This window comes from Chelonoidis abingdonii, chromosome 10 (genome assembly GCF_003597395.2).
Source record: "Chelonoidis abingdonii isolate Lonesome George chromosome 10, CheloAbing_2.0, whole genome shotgun sequence".
NCBI lineage: Eukaryota > Metazoa > Chordata > Testudines > Testudinidae > Chelonoidis > Chelonoidis abingdonii.
This window is the reverse complement of record NC_133778.1, coordinates 20,817,305-20,834,782: the sequence shown is the minus strand read 5'-3', so window position 1 is coordinate 20,834,782 and position 17,478 is coordinate 20,817,305. Positions and strand designations below refer to the sequence as shown.

At 47.0% G+C, this 17,478-nt stretch overlaps 1 protein-coding gene across 5 annotated transcripts; it reads left to right on the top strand.

Moving 5' to 3' along the window:
• The first annotated feature begins 69 nt into the window (after window positions 1-69).
• CASP8 (caspase 8) lies at window positions 70-17,377 on the top strand. Of its 5 annotated transcripts, none has more exons than XM_075070006.1 (10): window positions 70-287; window positions 6,012-6,394; window positions 8,580-8,685; window positions 9,569-9,707; window positions 9,807-9,858; window positions 11,145-11,188; window positions 11,264-11,331; window positions 14,068-14,203; window positions 15,148-15,649; window positions 16,500-17,377. In XM_075070006.1, exons 2-10 carry the CDS (start codon window positions 6,090-6,092, stop codon window positions 16,633-16,635), a joined length of 1,488 nt encoding a protein of 495 aa, XP_074926107.1. In that variant the 5' UTR covers window positions 70-287; window positions 6,012-6,089; the 3' UTR covers window positions 16,636-17,377. The 5 variants fall into 5 exon arrangements, with proteins under 5 accessions (XP_074926107.1, XP_074926109.1, XP_032655345.1 ...); XM_075070005.1 differs by lacking the exon at window positions 70-287 and adding an exon at window positions 2,256-2,407; XM_075070007.1 differs by lacking the exon at window positions 70-287 and adding an exon at window positions 3,606-3,784.
• Window positions 17,378-17,478: the final 101 nt, after the last annotated feature.

Below are 17,478 nucleotides of genomic sequence, written 5' to 3'. Positions count from 1 at the left end.
GGGGTGGAAAAGGAAATGACATTACAAGGCGCTGACTCCCCCAGGCCACGCCCCCTTTAAACATACTGCTCAAGCAATGTGGTTACAGGAATAAACATGCGTCTTAATGCATCACACTTCCCCTCAGCAGCCAGACAAGCCAGGCGACCAGGAAGTCTTGCGTTAGATTGTGTGTATACTGCTTGCCTTCATGTAAAAATGTGGCTGAGTTACCACTAACCTTAAAAGCAGCCTGGAGAACTGATTGCTGCAAACACCGTGCGGTAGGACAACTTTGTAGTTAAAATGTAAGTACCAAGTATCTCAGGAGCTGGCTTTATAAGGGTGGTGCCCTTTCACAGATACCTCATGCTGCCGGTGAATATACAGCTGCCACTTTAGTAAGGTACCTCTCAGATTGCTCACAAGCAATTTTGTTTCAGCTTAAAAAAGGCTCATTGGAAACCACATATTGCCAGCTATTTCTGAAATGATATTTTTATTTTGTATTAATCTTAGGGTAATATTTTTGTTAATATTGTAGGCTAAAGCCTGAGGTCTTACTGACTCTGGTGAACACTCATTGACGTCAGTGGGAGTTTGCATGAATAAGGACTGGCCTGGTCATTTGTGTTTCAAAGAACAAAGGACAGCAGAATTTATTTTTAAGGGACAGCAACACATAATATTCTGCTTGTACTGCAAAAATCAGAACTACAGCACTTTTACTTTTCAGAGTGGTAGCTGTGTTAGTCTGTAGCAGCAAAAACAACGAGGAGGCCTTGTGGCACCTTAGAGACTAACACATTTATTTGGGCATAAAATTTCATGGGCAAAACTCACTTCATCAGATGCCTGGAGTGGCAAATACAGAAATTGTACTTGCGTAGCAGTAATCTGCTTGGCACTGTACAGCCACACAGGATACTGTACAACCTGAAAACCATCTATTTGTTTATATCCTGCAAAGTATTACTATTATTATTTGCATTACCATGGTCAATGACTAGGATCCCGTGGTGCTAGGTGCTGTACTATTACAGAAAAAAAAGATGATCCCTGTCTCAAACAGCTCAAAAGCTAATCTTGTTTTTTTTTTTTTTGGCAACACAAAAGGTTCTATAGTGATATGGGAAATAGGCCACAAGGCATCAACTAAGGGAATGTTCCTTTAAGATATGGCACAGCTGGTTTCATCTGTAAGGCATAAGACTGATTCAGCAAAGCACTTAAGCCATGTGCTTAACTTTAAATACATATGTAAATCCATCTCTAGGACTAACTAAGGCTATGTGGCATGTGGTGTCTAATCCATTTTACTGCAGAAGGACATTCATTAAAAGGTGACTATAAGCACTAGGTACAGCGGGGGGGGGTCTCAAACTGACGGTTGTGACCCCCCCCCCAGGTTATTACATGGGGTGGGGGGGGGTCACAAGCTGTCAGCCTCCACCCCAAATGCTGCTTTTCCTCCAAGTTATAATGGTGTTAAATATATTAACAAGTATTTTTAATTTATAAGGGGGGCGGTGTCACTCAGAGGCTTGTTATGTCAAAGGGGTCACCAGTACAAAAGTTCTGAGACTCACTGGGATACAGCTTGCTGTAAACTGACTTGTTATGAAACTCCTTTTAAATTGTGTTAATCTACAAAGTTCTTCTTTGTTGTTGATTTTCCTAAGGTGAAAAAACATACTTTGCTTCTTTATGATGCATTAAGAAGGCCTGAAAACCTTGGGTGGTTTGGGCATATCTGCGTGAACCCTTCCTTCCCCTTTGTTGTTTTAAATTAGAACTTCAGATATTTTGTCACCCTGAAACTAGAAGATTGGAGGATTATTGGGTTTATAGTAGCTATTAAATTCAAATGCCTGAGAAACATTTGTGTTGTCTTTGTTAAGGCTCCAGTACTTTTTTTGAGGAGGGGCAAGTGGAAAAAAAAATCACAGTATACATTTGATCAGTTTTTAATTTGCAGTGAAAGAGATGCTGGGGCTCAGGCTATGAACTTACCAAGCCTAGAGGTGAACAGCCAGACCTAGCGATGCCAGGGCTCAGCCCTCGCACACATTAACCTCTGCACTTGAGCCCTCCAGTGAGTCAGCTCCCAGAAGCAGGAAGGAACTTTGCAGTCCCCCTACTGCCAAGGGTAACAAAACACCCAGCGCACGTGGCACCACGGAGGGCGTGGAGCCATGAACCCGGCACCTCCTTTCGGGCTGCACCCAGCACCAAGGCCAGAAACTGGGGCCACCACTCTCCCCCGCACCCAGTCAGTGCTTCATGTGTGGCCGGGCTGAGGCCGGGCACGTCTTTCATTGCACCTCAGGCCCTGCCCCCACTCCCCGCCTCTGAATGGATCGGGGCTGGCTTCGCCGCCAGCGCCGCGTCTCCTTGTTACCCTCAGCGGCATGAGCGTGCGGGGCAGGTGAGGCGCGGAGCCCAGCGGGGGCGGGGCAGCACTGAGTGACGCGGGGAGGGAGGTTTTTGGAAGCCGAGGGCGCCGTGGCGGCTTCTCCGGGCGTGTGGCGGGCAGGGGCAGGGGCAGGGGCAGGGGCAGGGGGAGGTCCGGGGCGGCTAGGTTGGTCGCGCCGCCGCTTGCAAGTGGGAGGCGGCGGAGCGCTCAGGCTGCCGGGGAAGGCGGGCGGTGGAGGCAGGCTGGAGCGCGCTGTCTGCGGGGCCCCTGCGCTGCCAGGAGCCCGGGCTTGGCGGGGCGAGCCCCGGATAGCGGGCTGCAGCGGGGCGGCGCCCCCTTGCTCAGGCGGGCCGGGCGCGGGGCGCTCCGGGGGCGGGTTAGCGTTGTCCCGGTGCCTGGCTGGAGGCGCCTACATCTCAGCGCGGCCTAGTGCCTGGAGCCCTGGACTTGGGGCGCAGGCCGCTGGGGGAGCAGGAGCGAGGCCCTGTGCCTCGGTGTCCCCCGCTGTAAAACGGGGCTGTGGGCTCATACTCGCCCTTGTGAAGTGCTTTAACGGCGCCTGAGGAGAGGGGCTGAGGAAGGGCCGGGGTGCGGTAAACAGGGAAGGACGCAGGTTGCATAGGGGTCGTGCTGGCGGGGCAGGAGGGCGCCTCTCTCAGCTTACAGCCGGAGATGGCTTCTCGGGTGTTTCGGGGCTCCTGGCCCTCCCCTGCCTTGTCCCCTAAGGGCTGGTGGGAGAAATCAGAGCGTGAGATAGTGGGGAAGGTACAGGCTTGCCGGCTTTCTAAGGCAGAAAACCATACACTCTTGCCCTACCCTAAGGGCCCCCCCCTCACTTCAAACCTCCCCCTCCTTTGCCGGCTCTTCCCCACTCTCACTCATTTCACTCGCTGGGGCAGGGAGTTGGAGTGCAGGAGGGGGTGAGGGCTCTGGAGTGGGGCTGGCTGGGGGTGCAGCAGGAGCTCTGAGCTGGGGCCAATGCTTTCAGGGTGTGGGAGGGGCCTCAGGGCTGGGGCATGGGGTTTGGGTGTGGGGGGGAGTACAGGGTCTGGGAAGGGGCTCCGAGCTGGGCTGGGGGGTTGGGGTACAGGGGAGGGTTCAGCGTGCAGGCTCCAGCTGGGTAACGCTTACCTCAGGCAGCTCCAGGTTGGCAGCACAGCTGGGCGAAGGCAGGTTCGCTGTGCCTGCCCTGGCTCCTGGGAGCAGCCAGCATGACTGGTACCTAGGCTGAGGTGCAGCCCCGTGGCTCTGTGCAGTGTCTGCTGGGACAGGTTGGATCACAGAAACCCCCCTGGGAAGTGCCAACTGATGTGCCAAGACTACTTCTGCCCCTGCTTTCCTGCCAGCTTGAGACTCCAGCACGCTGTCTGGCTTAACAGGGCACCTAGGGTCTGAACCACGTGCCCCAAAGCTGCAGACTTAACTGAAAGCAACTTAAAGACAGGTACACTTCTGTAACACTCAGATGCCTGACTCCCAATGGGAACTAAACCCCAAATAAATCCGTTTTACTCTATATAATGCTTATCAGGATAAACTCATAATTTGTTTGCCCTCTATAACACTGATAGAGATGCACAGCTGTTTGCGCGCCCCCCTCCCCAGTATTAATAATCTGGGTTAATTAATAAGTAAAAAGGAATGTTATTAAATGCAGAAAGTAGGATTTAACTGGCTCCAAGTAGTAACAGACAGAACAAAGTGAATTACTAAACAAAATAAAATAAAACACGCAAGTCTGTGTCTAATACAGTAAGACAACTGAGTACAGATAAAAACCTCACCAGTTCCAGTAAGCTTCCTTTTACAGACTAGTCTCCTTCTAGTCTGGGTCCAGCAATCACTCACACCTCCTGTAGTTACTGACATTTGCTCCAGTCTCTTTCAGGTTTCCTTGGGGGGGAGAGGCGATCTCTTTAGTCAGCTGAAGATCAAATGGAGGGGGTATCCCACAGGCTTAAATAGACTCTCTCTTGTGGGGGGAGCCCCTCCCCCCATCCTCTCACCTATGCAAAGTCCAGCTCCAAGATGGAGTCACATGCGCAAGTCACATGTCCATACATGACTGAATTTCTTACCAGCCAAGCCACATTGCTGAGAAAGCTCTGGTTCTTGATTGGGCATCTTTTTTGCACATTCCTTTCTAAATAGAAATCAAGCAAGTATACAGCCAATATTCCTAATTTCAAGTACAAAAATGATACATGCATACAAATAGGAGGAATATATTCCATAGATCATAACCTTTACATAGCTATGTTACATGGCATATGTAGCATAAAACATATTCCAGTTATATCATACATACATTTATAAGCATGTTCCCATGGAGACTTATGGGATATGCTGTCACACCCGTGCCTGCAGATGTTGCCCCCACAGCTCCCACTGGCTGCAGTTTCTGTCTAATGGAAGCTGTGGAGTCAGCACTGGTGGCGGGGGCAGCACGTGGAGCTTTCCTGATCGCCCCTGCATCCAGGGACTGCAGGGGCATGCTGGCCGCTTCTGGGAGATGCACAGAAGTCAATTGAGATTTATCACTGACTTCAGTGGGTGTAGGACAGGGGTTGGCAACCTATGGCATGCGTGCCAAAGACGACCTGGGTTCAGCAGCAGGCTGAGCGGGGGCTGGCAGCTGGGATCCCAGCAGGCAGCAGCGTGCCATTAAAAATCCTGCTTGGCCCAGCCCACTCTTCTCCACCCCTTCTGCTGGTATTTGTACATGCTTTCCCGACCTCCGTCAGTTCCGGTGGAAGGTTCTGTTTCCGGGTTAGCATGTCCATACTGCTACGTGGTGTTCACGGAGTCTGAGCGGCCCCGCCAGCAGTGGCAGGAAAAGGGAGCTGGCCCAACAGGAGTTGCAGTGCCCGTGAGGCCTGTAAGTGGGGAAGGGTCCTGGGTCCCAACTGGGCCATGTGCCCGCCTGCCCCAAGCACGGCCAGCCCCGCTCCCTGGACTCAGGCAGGCTGCTCTGGGGTTGGACCGCAGGTGCAGGGATGAGCTCGGCTCTGTACTGGGGCAGGCTGCATCCCACAGGCCGATCCTGAGCCTGGGGGCTGCGGCTCAACACCTGCTGGACCTGGGAACAGCTGGGTCACGCCTCTTTCCCCAGCCCAGGTCACTGGACCCTGCTCTCCTCTGGCATTGAGGGCAGAACCCAGGAGTCCAGAGTTCAGAGCCCTAGTCTCCGTCTGCCCTCCACCCCCTCGAATGACTAGAGCCCAGCTGGAAACCTAGGAATCTAGAGTCCTCACTGCCAGCACTCTTCCCCCGAATGTCAAACACCAAGCCCCTGCCCTCATCCCTGCACCCCACTCTCACATACCCAGCCCTCTGCCCTGACCCCTGCATGCCCCACAACCCCAGCCATGACTCCAGCACCCCCCCCACCTCATGCACCCTCCTCACACAAGCCCCAGCCCCCTGCCCTGACTCCTGCACCCCCCACACATACCCAGCCCCCACACACCCGATGCCCTGACTCTTAATACTAGAATGAATCAAGGCATGGCAGCGCCAAGGGACGAATGGAAAAATAAATAGGTACAAAGTTTATTATGAGACTATTTGCAAATTGCTTCCGTACCAGATACATGCAGCTGTTTTCTTATTCCAGTCTAAACAGAGGCCACTTGAGACCCTTCTTTCCTTTTATCTACCACTGAAATAACCTTTTGTCAACTGTCTGAGGAAGATGGACTTCCACAAGCTCCTCTACACCATCAGTGAGGCTCTGGCCACAGAAGACCTGGTGGCTCTGAAGTTTCTAAGCCTGGAACACATCCCACTGCGGAAGCAGGAAGGCATCCGTGATCCTGAGGCCTTATTCCTAGCACTTGAGGAAAAGGGCATGATGGAGGAAGACAATCTGTCCTTCTTAAAGGAGCTGCTGTTCAGGATAAACCGCATAGACCTTCTGACTGATAAACTGAGCTCCAGCAGAGAGGAGATGGAGAGGGAGCTTCAAATTCCAGGGCGGGCAAAGGTATCTCAGTTCAGGTGGGTAGCTCTGTATCATATTGGTGGGGGATCTAATGCCTCATGAAAAATTAAGTATAAATTATGGTAATGATTTTCATGTGATTTGTACCTGTGGTTTGTCCATAAGTGCTCTCTGAGGGCCTTGGCCTCTTCCCAGCGAAATCAATGGAAGTTTTTCCATTGACGTTAATAGGAGGCACATTAAGTCTGCAAAACAGTTATTCAGTCCTTTGCATAATGTGTATAAATAAATTGCAACCTTGATGTGCATGTTACTGTACAGTAAATGTGTGTGAATCTGACACTGATGCAACTTAAGCAACCTGCAAATAATAAATGACAGAGTAAATTGCACATTCCTTTAAATAGTAGATTGGAAACAGTAATTCATCCCAGGGGAGGGGTCAGATTCTCAGACCCATGAAGTCTGTATTTGCATTGTTCTAGCAGGACAAAGCAGATTTACATGTGGCATAAGTGACCATCTGAGGCTTCTCCTAGAATGGGGGGAAATCTCTGGCTTTTATGAGCTTGACTTGTGTGCCCTTGTGTCCAGATGCTAGAATGACTGTTGGTGACGGTCAGAATGTAGAGCAGCCCTGAGGCTGTCTTCTTTACATCAGGGGGCCAGGCTGTCACAAATTGGCACTAGGACCAAAAGCTGCAAAAGCAAAAAAGGTCTTTGCACTATTGCCTTCTCAGCTGTTCCGTGTTTTACTGAGGATCTGGCTGCAGCTGTTTATTTAAATTGGAGGATTACATAGTATTAGTGCTGAGACTAAAGAGCAGCCTATTTTCAGAAAACCAAACTCCTGGTCTGGATAAGTGACATTAAACACTTTAGGTCCCAATTCTGTACGATGTTTCAATTGGAGTTGTGGGTGTGTCTGCCCTGAGCCTGAAAATGAAAACCAGCATCTTCATTTCTAATAAACAAATTCCTCTTCTCAGCAGGCAGGAATCCAAGGAGAGTGCACTTGGCTGATATAAGTGGCTCGCCTTGATGTGGAGCATGGGGAGTAACTGCTGTAATGTGGGATTTACAAGAAAACTGAGACAAGAGGCTTGTATTCATTGTCTGTCTAGTTAGGACAGTTCAGTACACTCCTGATTTGAGAGCCGGTTGGGTTAGATTAGCTGCTTGCTCCTGAGAGAAGGGTATCCTGCACAGAATATACAGCAGCTGTCTGCCTCCCATAAAAGCACCATTCCTTGAGGGCCCCCACATGACTTCTGCCCAGCTCTGGTTTTGAGTTTGCCGTCCATCCTTATTGCTCATTGACTGAGTGGAGACTCGGCTGTACAGTAGTCCCTGGCTGTGGCCTGAGGTAACATGCATACAATGCAAATCCATCCTTCCTTCCATTTCTTTCCCTCTCACCAATGTGTGTGCTTCTGTCCTGAGAGTTCAGTAAAGGAGGATACCCTTCTCCACCAGCATCTGCCTTTAAAGTTGCCTATCAGTAGTTCAGTGGCATCCTGTAAAGCAGTTTAACCGTCCCAGATGTTTAAAAGATCCATATTTGTTTTTGGTGCATCTGCAAGTTACATTGCCTCTACAGTGCTGCAGGACAAACTTTGGATTTTGTTCTATGAATTTGATTAAAATACACAAATACACACACACCTCACATGTGAATGGTCCCAGTTTGAGGTTTTTCAGCTCCACTGAGGGTCTTGACGCTGGCTGTAAGATAGATCTGGAACAAAGCATCTCTGTGGGCATTCACCTGCCAGTATAAATATGACTGCAGTGTAAACTGATCTGATATGTCTCAATGTATTTATCATAGACTATAGCACGTTAGGAACTTGGGGAGTTATTGGTAAGTGATGAAAACTGAGAAAAAGCAGACTAATAACTGAACTGTAAAAGCCATCAGCCCATATTGGGTTTTGGTTGGGCAGCTCAACTTAGTTTTTAAAAACTAACTCATTTTGGCTGCATAAAAAGAACTGTTTGAATTCCAGGTTGTCCTGGGACCAAGCGAGGTTAAAAAAAATCGATTTCTTGTATGTTAACATTTGTGTCTGTGTGGAAGAAAATACATTTTGTGTGTGTGTGTGTGTGTGATACAGTTTTCACATTTTGTGCCATGTATGCTTCTAGTGAGCTCTCAGTAGCTTGCCAGCACAATATTAAATAAATCTCAGATACCAACTGGCTCATACTGAGCGAAACAACTCCCTGTTTTCCTACCAGGTACCTGCTCTTCCAGCTCTCAGAAAACATAACAACAGATGAGTTGAAATCTTTGAAGTTTCTTCTGATCAAAGAGCTTCCGAAGTGTAAGCTGGACAATGAGATGGTAAGAATTGTTTCATTGCTTTTAGCAGATCCAGAAGTTGTTTAGGGTGTAGCGGGAAAACAGGGCTTCTTTGGGAATGGTCACCCTGTGTTTCCACATCTTAACACCACTTCCTTTCCCCCCACCTCCAATCAGGAATATTTCTGGATAGGGACTAGATGGCTTATATGCTTCATTATTATTAATCATGTTTTTTACTGTAGTGTCCAGACTGTGGCCCTATTGTGCTAGATACTGTATAAACAAATAAGCAGTAGACAGTCCCCTGTGCTGAAGATCTTATAATCTAAATAGACAGGATAGAAATAGTAGAACGGAAGGGGTAGTGGATTGAACACTTCATTTTCTCTCATTACAAAGAAAAATACACAAAAGTCACGTCAGATCCAATATGGAGATGGGGGCTCTGCTCTGCTGGAGGAATCATCTTTTGATGAGAGATGGAACTGAGATCTCGGTTGCTTCTGCTGAGTCAGATGAATGCTCAGGCATGAGCAGATTCCTATGTGGCACCGTTGCTCTGCCTGTCTACGTTCCACTGCACTTTTTGCTGTAGAGACCCCTTTGCCTGTTTACTTTCCAGAGGCAGCTGCTCTTGAGGAGTAGTCGAAGTGATTCCAATACATAGTTCAGCAATTGTTAGTTAGTGCCCCATGGGAATCCTTTAAATGAAAAGCACAGTATAAATATGAGCACCACTGTGGGCCCCATCCTACCTGGATCTGAGTAGCCTCCATTCACAGTGGTGTGGTGTGCTATGGTGTGGAGGATGATCAGTGCCTCTGAGGCTACGGCTCCACAAGAAGAGGCACCTCTAGACTGGAGAATGTAGAAGGAAAGTAAATTCTATCTCTAGCAGGAAATTGTCTTTCTAATTGCCCAGACACTGATCAATGTTTTCATTGAGATGGAGAAGAAGGGGCTACTGGCAGAAGAAAACCTAGAAATCCTCAAGACTATTTGTGAGAAAATTGACAAAAGCCTTCTGAAGAAAATTGAAGAGTATGAATTAGACCGAAATGGTAAAAATGGCCTCTTTCACATCAGTTACTTTTGAATTGACACATCAACTTAATGTGCTAAGCATCTATAGCTAAACAATGAATTTCTTTCCCATGCAGTGGAAATGTACATCACGGAAGAACCTGGAGGCCAAACAAGAGTCTCTGAAGGTAACTGACAGATTAGCTTCCAAGGAGATGTCATTTAGAACTTCCATAATGAATTTTCACCTCATTTTCCCACATCTGTCACATTCTTTTTAATCCATCTACCTGTCTTGTCCCACCTCTATATATAGTTACAAAGTGAGCTCTATTTATTTGATCATGTCTAACCACCCCCACTGTTTTAAAGCCCCTTATTTTTCATAGTTACTTCAGTGAAATTTTCTTTTAAAAATGCTCTTTATTGCAATGAATATGCAAGGAGTATCAGCCATGCCTGCTGTCTCTAGCAGGTATTTTATTTTACATGCAGGCTGTAGTCCTGCCTCAGGCTCCATGAACACAGATCCATGCGCTGTCTCATTGACTTCACGGAGATGCTGATGCAGGCTCTGACCCCCAAGGAGTGCAAGGAAAAAATGGTCTATTTAATATCAGTGTATCTAGTTAAGGACTCTAAGAAGTCTTTGCCTCCCCAGCAGACTATGTGGCACAGTGGACAGAGCACTGTACTGGGACTTGGGTGATCTCCGTGCTAATACCAGCTCTGTCTGTGGCCTGCTGGGTGACCTGGAGCAGCTCAGTAAAGTGGGGGATAATGATAATTATCTCCTTTAAAAGTATTTTGTGATCTATAGCTGAAGATAACTAGCTGCCAGGGAGGTATTATTTTTCACTCTATACATTTTTTGGTGGTGGCACACAAACGTTCAAAATCCATTCCTGGAGGCAAGGAGATTTCATAGAGTTAATCTGGTGTTAGCCAGGACGGGAGTGGGTACTATGGATCCAGTAGTCAGGATCTGTGCAGAAAGGCCCTGTGATTTGAAAGGTACTCACTTACCATGTAATGCTCGCACCATTATGTACCAGAATAGGAAAGGACTAGGGAACCATAAAAAATTCATGCTTTACCTGTACTTTGTCTTTTGTCAGTACAGTAGACAGGGAGTTGAAATTCCTATTGGATAAATAGCTTTACCAGTTCAGTATTTGGCTTGTCAGCCCAGTTGTGAGAGTGGATGAAAAACCCATTAGATAAATAGCTGTTATCCTAGCAGCGTACCTTGATACACAAGAAGCAAAGCGTTAGAGGCCTGGGCCTGCTCCCAGTGAATTCATTGAGCAGTTTTATAATTTTTTTTTCAGTTGGCACAGGATCAGTTCCTGTGTCATTTTACTCCAGTTCAGCTACTTTGAAACAAAACACTTTTTGCAGCCAACCCCCCGGCACATCTTACTGAAGTCAGAGGGTAGCATTTACTCATTGTACTTTGCATGGCTGCTAACGGGAATTACACACGTGTCTCACGAGCAGACTGCTGGACCTTTTAAAGGTAAATTTCCCAGATGATAAAATTTTATGCTTTATCTAGTTCTATGCCTGACTCTCTCTTTCTGGATTATTTTAGTCCGGGACAGCCTTTGGCCTTCTCAGACTGCATCCGATTCTCCAGGCATCCAGGAAGAAATCCAGCAGGTAAATCAGGATTAAAAGTTACTTTAGGAGATTTGGCTGTATATGGGATATTGTTGTGTTGGACAGATGGTGGGAAGGGAGAGTATTAAGCAGCAGACGGATCTGTCTATGAAAATAAAACCCTACAAGCTTGTCACAACAGCGGTTAGCCTTTCAATGTTTGGCATGAGCTGGACATTTTGATGTGAGTTTTTTTTGTCTGTGCAGAGAGGCTGTCTGTGAGGTGGAAGCAGATCACTTATGGGATATTTGTTCTTCTGAAGCTGTGTCAGTTGGGGCACAGTTATTAAGCTTCAGCAAATCTGTTACTAGAAAGTCTTTTGTTTCACGGGGTAGCTGGAAGGGGCCCATTTCTTGAACAGAGGAAGGGCAGAGTGAGTTAACACTGTTAAGCAGTGCCAGAGAGTGGAGTTGATCTGTGTTAGGATTGGACGATTGGGTTTTTCTTTTAAACAAAGATGAAGATTTTGATTGGCAGCTATCCTGCTAGATGCTAAACATCTCATCCTGACCCCCAGTCCATTTGATGCTTCCAAATATTGCCATTCATTATAAGAACAGAATGGTACGGTTTTACAGTGATGGCAGCTCTACAAAGCCCTGTTTCTCTACTTCACTCTCAGCCTCTCCAGCCACCATACAGGAGTTGCTGTTGTACCGGTGTCTCTCCTCATTTGCTACTCAGGGCTGACCTTACCTGTGGAGGTGGTGCATTGTTGTTGCTGCAGGCTCCAGGACTGGTCTCCGTCCTCCAGCTCAGGGCGCTAGTCTCAGGTGGAACATGGTGGTGGATCAGTTTCTCCTGTCAATTTTATTTTAAATTTGTTTTTATTCATTTTTGTGCAGTTGAGACTTCTAATCTTCCTCCTCTTCTGGCCCTGGATCTAGTGAACAGAGCATGGTGGTTTCAGCCACCTTGCCTCCCTCCTGGAGTCCTCTGCCCCTGGTCTGGCAGGACAAAGCTGTCCTGTAAACACTCAGTTTTAAATCTAAGGACTCTCTCTGAAAAAGCATTTGCAGGCTCTACAGCAGGGGATGTATGTCCTGCCTGGTCCCAGCCATCTGACCCTTGTGCTGCTAGGGCCCAGGCCCCACCCTGCCCTCAGGAGCCACAACTCCAATGCAGAAATGTTCAGTGAGGCTTCTGAGGGAGAGTATAAGGACGAGGAGGAAGCTATCAGGCCAGTGCCGGGGGTGATCCCTGTGACAGAGCTGGGCTGGAAGGAGAAAAACACCTGAGAGGATCTAGTCCCTCCCAGGTGTGTGGGGGCTCCTACACAGCTCCCCTTCCTCTGGCTGTGAGTCGGGGGATTAAGGTTAAGATTCTGTCATGGGTATTTTTAGTAAAAGTCAGGGACAAGTTGCAGGCAATAAAAAATTCACAGAAGCCCACGACCTGTCCCTGATACTTACCAAAAATACCGGGGGGAGGGCAGGAAGGGGGAAGGCAAAGAGCGCTGCTGGGGCTTGCAGCAGGATGGCCAAAACTGGAGCGTGGCACCTGAAGCCTCCTGCAGTAACAGTGGATCACCCCCAAATTCCACAGGCAGGGGCATGAGCTATGAGTAATAAATAAGGAGAGCAGCTGCCAACAGAGAAAAAATTCAGGTAAAAATTTTCTCCTTTGGCTGTAAACCCTGCAGTTTCGCTTCTGGACAGCAGAGGGTACTAACACTCCCTTCTGCTCTTGGCCTAATAGCCCTGTCTTTGCCTGGCCCCTGGGGGAGTACTAGGGTAAAAGGAGAGCACAGGTGTGAGAGTGAAGATGACCAGACAGGGCCCTGTAAGGGGAGCAGAGGGGACCACAGGGTGAACACTGTCAGACAGTGGCCATGGATGAGGAGAGTGAGAAGGTGCTGGAGGCAGAATTAAGGCAGAGGGAGATGTGATGCAGTAGAGTGGGGAAGGGCCTGGATGCGGGAGCAGAAGGGAGCTGTGTGATGGGGGAAGAGTCAGGGGCAGGCAGGATATGATTGAGGAGAAGGACTATCGGAGGTGGCTCCAGTGGGGGAAGATACTAGGGGAAGGTGGGAAGCGATCCAAGGGTGAGATCTCACAGGAGGTGGGGAGAGAATCTAGGAGAATGGGGAGGGCAGGAGACTGAACTGTACAGAGAGGGTGGGAGCGAGGAGCAGGGTGGGGAAACGATTTATAGGGCAGAAAAAAGTTAAATGTAAAGTGGAGGCAGGGGAAGGAAATGGGCAGGTACAAGTAAAAGCAATCAGACTGAAAACCAAGGGAGACAACAGGGAAGATGAATAATGGGTGTGAAGTGAACAGTGAGGGAATGGTTGGAGGGGTAGCTGAGGGGCATGGTGGGGCCTGTACATCAGACAGTGGGGAAGGATCGAGTGCTTTGTGTGAGGATAAGGAGAGGTGAGCTGGAGCAAGAACGTGAGGAGAGAAGAAGGTGGTTGAGGTAGGCAGAAGGGAGACCCCCTACAATGCCCCTAAGTTATGTCATTTGCAGCCATGGTGACTGACTAGCTGATGGAGCATCCTGGCTTCAGCACACCCCCTACAGCACGGAGGGAAGCAGGTGGCACAGAGCCTGCAATGAAGAGACGGTGTAGGGAGAATCACTGGGTGCCTCATTAGTGCAGCTCTCCAGCTGCTGTGCACCGGAACTGAGCATTAGGCTGAACCCATTGAACGTGCAACAGGAGTATATGAAATGTGAATGACGCTTGCCGCAGCTCAGGTTATGGGTTGTTGTTCATCTGTTTTCCTGAACAGCCTGACATGTACAAAATGAGCAGCCGGCCCCGTGGAATCTGCCTAATCCTGAACAATCATGACTTTACAAAAGCAAGATCAGAGGTGCCTAAACTTCAAAACATAAAAGACCGGAACGGAACAGACGCCGATGCAGGTACAGCAAGGACTAGAAAAATTCAGGCGCAGTTTGCATATCTGTGAACTCCAGGGAAATTGGAGTAATCTGAGAGAGGGGAAGAGGTCTGGCCTATTGTATGAAATGTACTTAACTAGTTATCATGGCGTTCACTGTCAAACTGAGATGGGATATATCAAGTGGAGTTCCACAGTGGTCTGTCCTGGATCCAGTACTATTTAATATTTTCATTAACAACTTGCATGATGGAGTAGAGAGTACTCTTGTAAAATCTGTGGCTGACACCAAGCTAGGAGGGGTTGCGAGCACTTTGGAGGACAGGATTAGAATTCACAATGATCTTGATACAATGAAGAATTGTTTTGGAATCAGTAAGACAACATTCAATAATGACAAGTGCAGGTCTTTGCACTTACGAAGGCAAAATCCAATGCCTAAATACAAATAATTGGCTAAGCAGCCATATTATAGAAGGGGATCTGGAGATTATACCGCATCACAGATTTAATGAGTCAACAATGTGATGCTATTGAGAAAAAAAGCAAATGTCATTCTAGGATGTTGTAGATAAGAGAGGAGGTGATTGTTCTGCTCTAGTTGGCACTGGTGAGGTTTCAGCTGGAGCACTGTGTCCAATTCTGGGCACCAAATTTCAAGAAAGATGTCATTTGCAAATTTGATAAAAGTATGCTCTCTACTCTATCATGGAAGTTGTTAATGAAAATATTGACAATATGAGATCACTACTGTTCAGGCCCTTAGATCCGTCATTTCCTCTCTCATGCTCATTGTTGTGGTAGCTGAGATAAATTCCCACTCTGAAAACATAAGTGATGGGGGTGTGGAATTAAATGTGGAAGGGTGGGGAAAAAAAGCATGAACCTAATTCTCTTTAGTTACTGATTTATTTAGTAAAAGTTACAAAATGTCTCCCCCCATTGCCCCTTCTGTTTACTCTCCAGCGGCTCTGAGAAAGGTCTTTACCAAACTTCACTTTGAGATAGCAGAGCACAAAGACCTCACTGCAGAGCAAATCCGTCACACAGTGCACGTCTACAGGAACATGGACCACCATGACCGGGACTGCTTTGTTTGCTGCATCCTCTCCCATGGTGATAAAGGCATCGTATTTGGTACTGATGGGCAGGAAACATCCATCCAGGAACTAACCACTTCTTTCACTGGCATGAACTGCCCCTCACTTGCTGGAAAACCAAAAGTGTTCTTCATTCAGGCCTGCCAAGGTGACACATTCCAGAAAGGGGTACATATAGAAACAGATTCTTCAGAGCTGGATTCTTCTGTAGAGGCAGATGCAAGATTTCAACTGGAGTGCATTCCAGATGAGGCAGACTTCCTGCTTGGAATGGCCACCATGAAGGATTTTGTTTCCTACAGAAGTACAACCCAGGGCACTTGGTATATACAGTCACTGTGTGAGCACTTGGAGAAGAGCTGTCCACGGTTAGTACAACTTATTTCTATCTTATTCATAAAAGCTTTAACACTGATTTGTATATGTACATACATTTTGTCACCTCTTCATTCTTAGCCTTACACCTTGTCTATACAAAATTGCACCTGTTGAACTTAAGCTGTGATTTAATTAAATAGGTGCAAATACCTACGCAGATACCCTTACCAATGTCAGTTTTTAAACTGACAAGTTAAACCAGTGCTAGCTTCTTGTGTAGACAAGGCTTTATACAAGTGGTGCAATTAGTGGAGTGGTTGGGTGTTCTCTGCACACATCTGCCTCACCTGGAGTGATTGTAGGGAGAGTACCCTACAACCCTCATTGATACAAGTGTTGTGTAAATCTGAGGATGAAGCAGTGACACACATGTATAATATAAAATACTATTACAACTGATCTGTAATAGCTGTCTCCTACATAAGTGAGTTGCACCTCAGTCAGGTATCTGCGGATATGTGTATGGAGGCAGGGATGGGATCATGTACCTATACACGCATGTATTTGTACACACAGAGACAGGTCTCTCTCTGTATAAAATAATAGAGAGAATCTCACACACACACTGTTCCTACATACATACAAAGAGAAACACCTAAATAGGGTCCAACGCACTTGTTTAGAAGACAGCAATTACAGATCAGCCACTGTAAGTTGTTCAGTGTAGCATAATAAAGTTAAATCCATTATTTGCTTGTTCCACAGAGCAAGCACTGCTGGCTTTGATCAGGATATGGGATAATGTAGTAGCATCTTTAAGCAATCAAAAGGTGTTAGTGGACAGCAGGTTAGGTGAACCCCTTTGCTGTTGTTAATGCTGAGATTCTAATTTTTTGGCAGAGGAGAGGATATTCTCTCGATCCTGACAGCAGTGAACCGGGAGGTGAGCAGGAAGAATGACAGGCTGAACCAAGGGAAGCAGATGCCACAGCCCAGTTTCACACTCAGGAAAAAACTCATCTTCCCGGTCAACTGAACAGGGAACTGTAGTCACCTCAACTTGAAATCTGCTATGGAAAAGTCTGCAGTCAGTTCTGGGCTTTCATTTGTTACAAACTTAACAGCTTTAAGTATGTGCTCTCAGCTTGGGAACAATCATACCTTTTTTGAAATGCAGCTTTCCAGAGAGCAGGTTATTTCATTAGAAGTGTTCACTTTTTGTAGTCTGTCAGAATTGTGAGAACAAACAGGTTGCTGGATAGCTCAATGCTCTCACCAGTGCCTGTAGATCAGTGTTTCTCAGCGACCGGTTTGTGGACCGGCACCCGTCCCTGATATCTCCCTGACACAGTTTAGGAAGGGAGCAAGCCAGTCCCTGGTATCAAAAAGGTTGAGAAACTCTGCTGTAGATGATAGCCGGTATTAATATAGAGGCACTTGGCCACTTTTTCAAATGATGTATTTTTCAGGGAGAACTATCTACCAAATTTGGAAAACAAGATATTGACTAACTTAGAATCAAGTTTAAGGTTGTGCATATATGTAGCTAGTTTATGATCAGCTTGTACAAAAATAAAAGTAAGTTTGAGAAAATTTTGTATCCTTGAAAATAAGGATACACATTTTAGTCAAACAGGATAGATTTTGAAAAAAAAAAAAAATTGAAAGTATATGGCAAGGGCTTTTATACCAGAAGTGCCTTTTCAAAGCACTGTTGCTGTTAACTTGCCTGACCATCATAGGAAGTTCTTTTCTTAATAAACTGTCCATTATACTTATTCAGCTTCTGTTCTCAATAAATGTAACTCTCCAGTTCCACACACTGCTCTCCAGTATAGCCAGTCAAGACAGTGACAGCAAGAGCCTCTGTTATCCATAT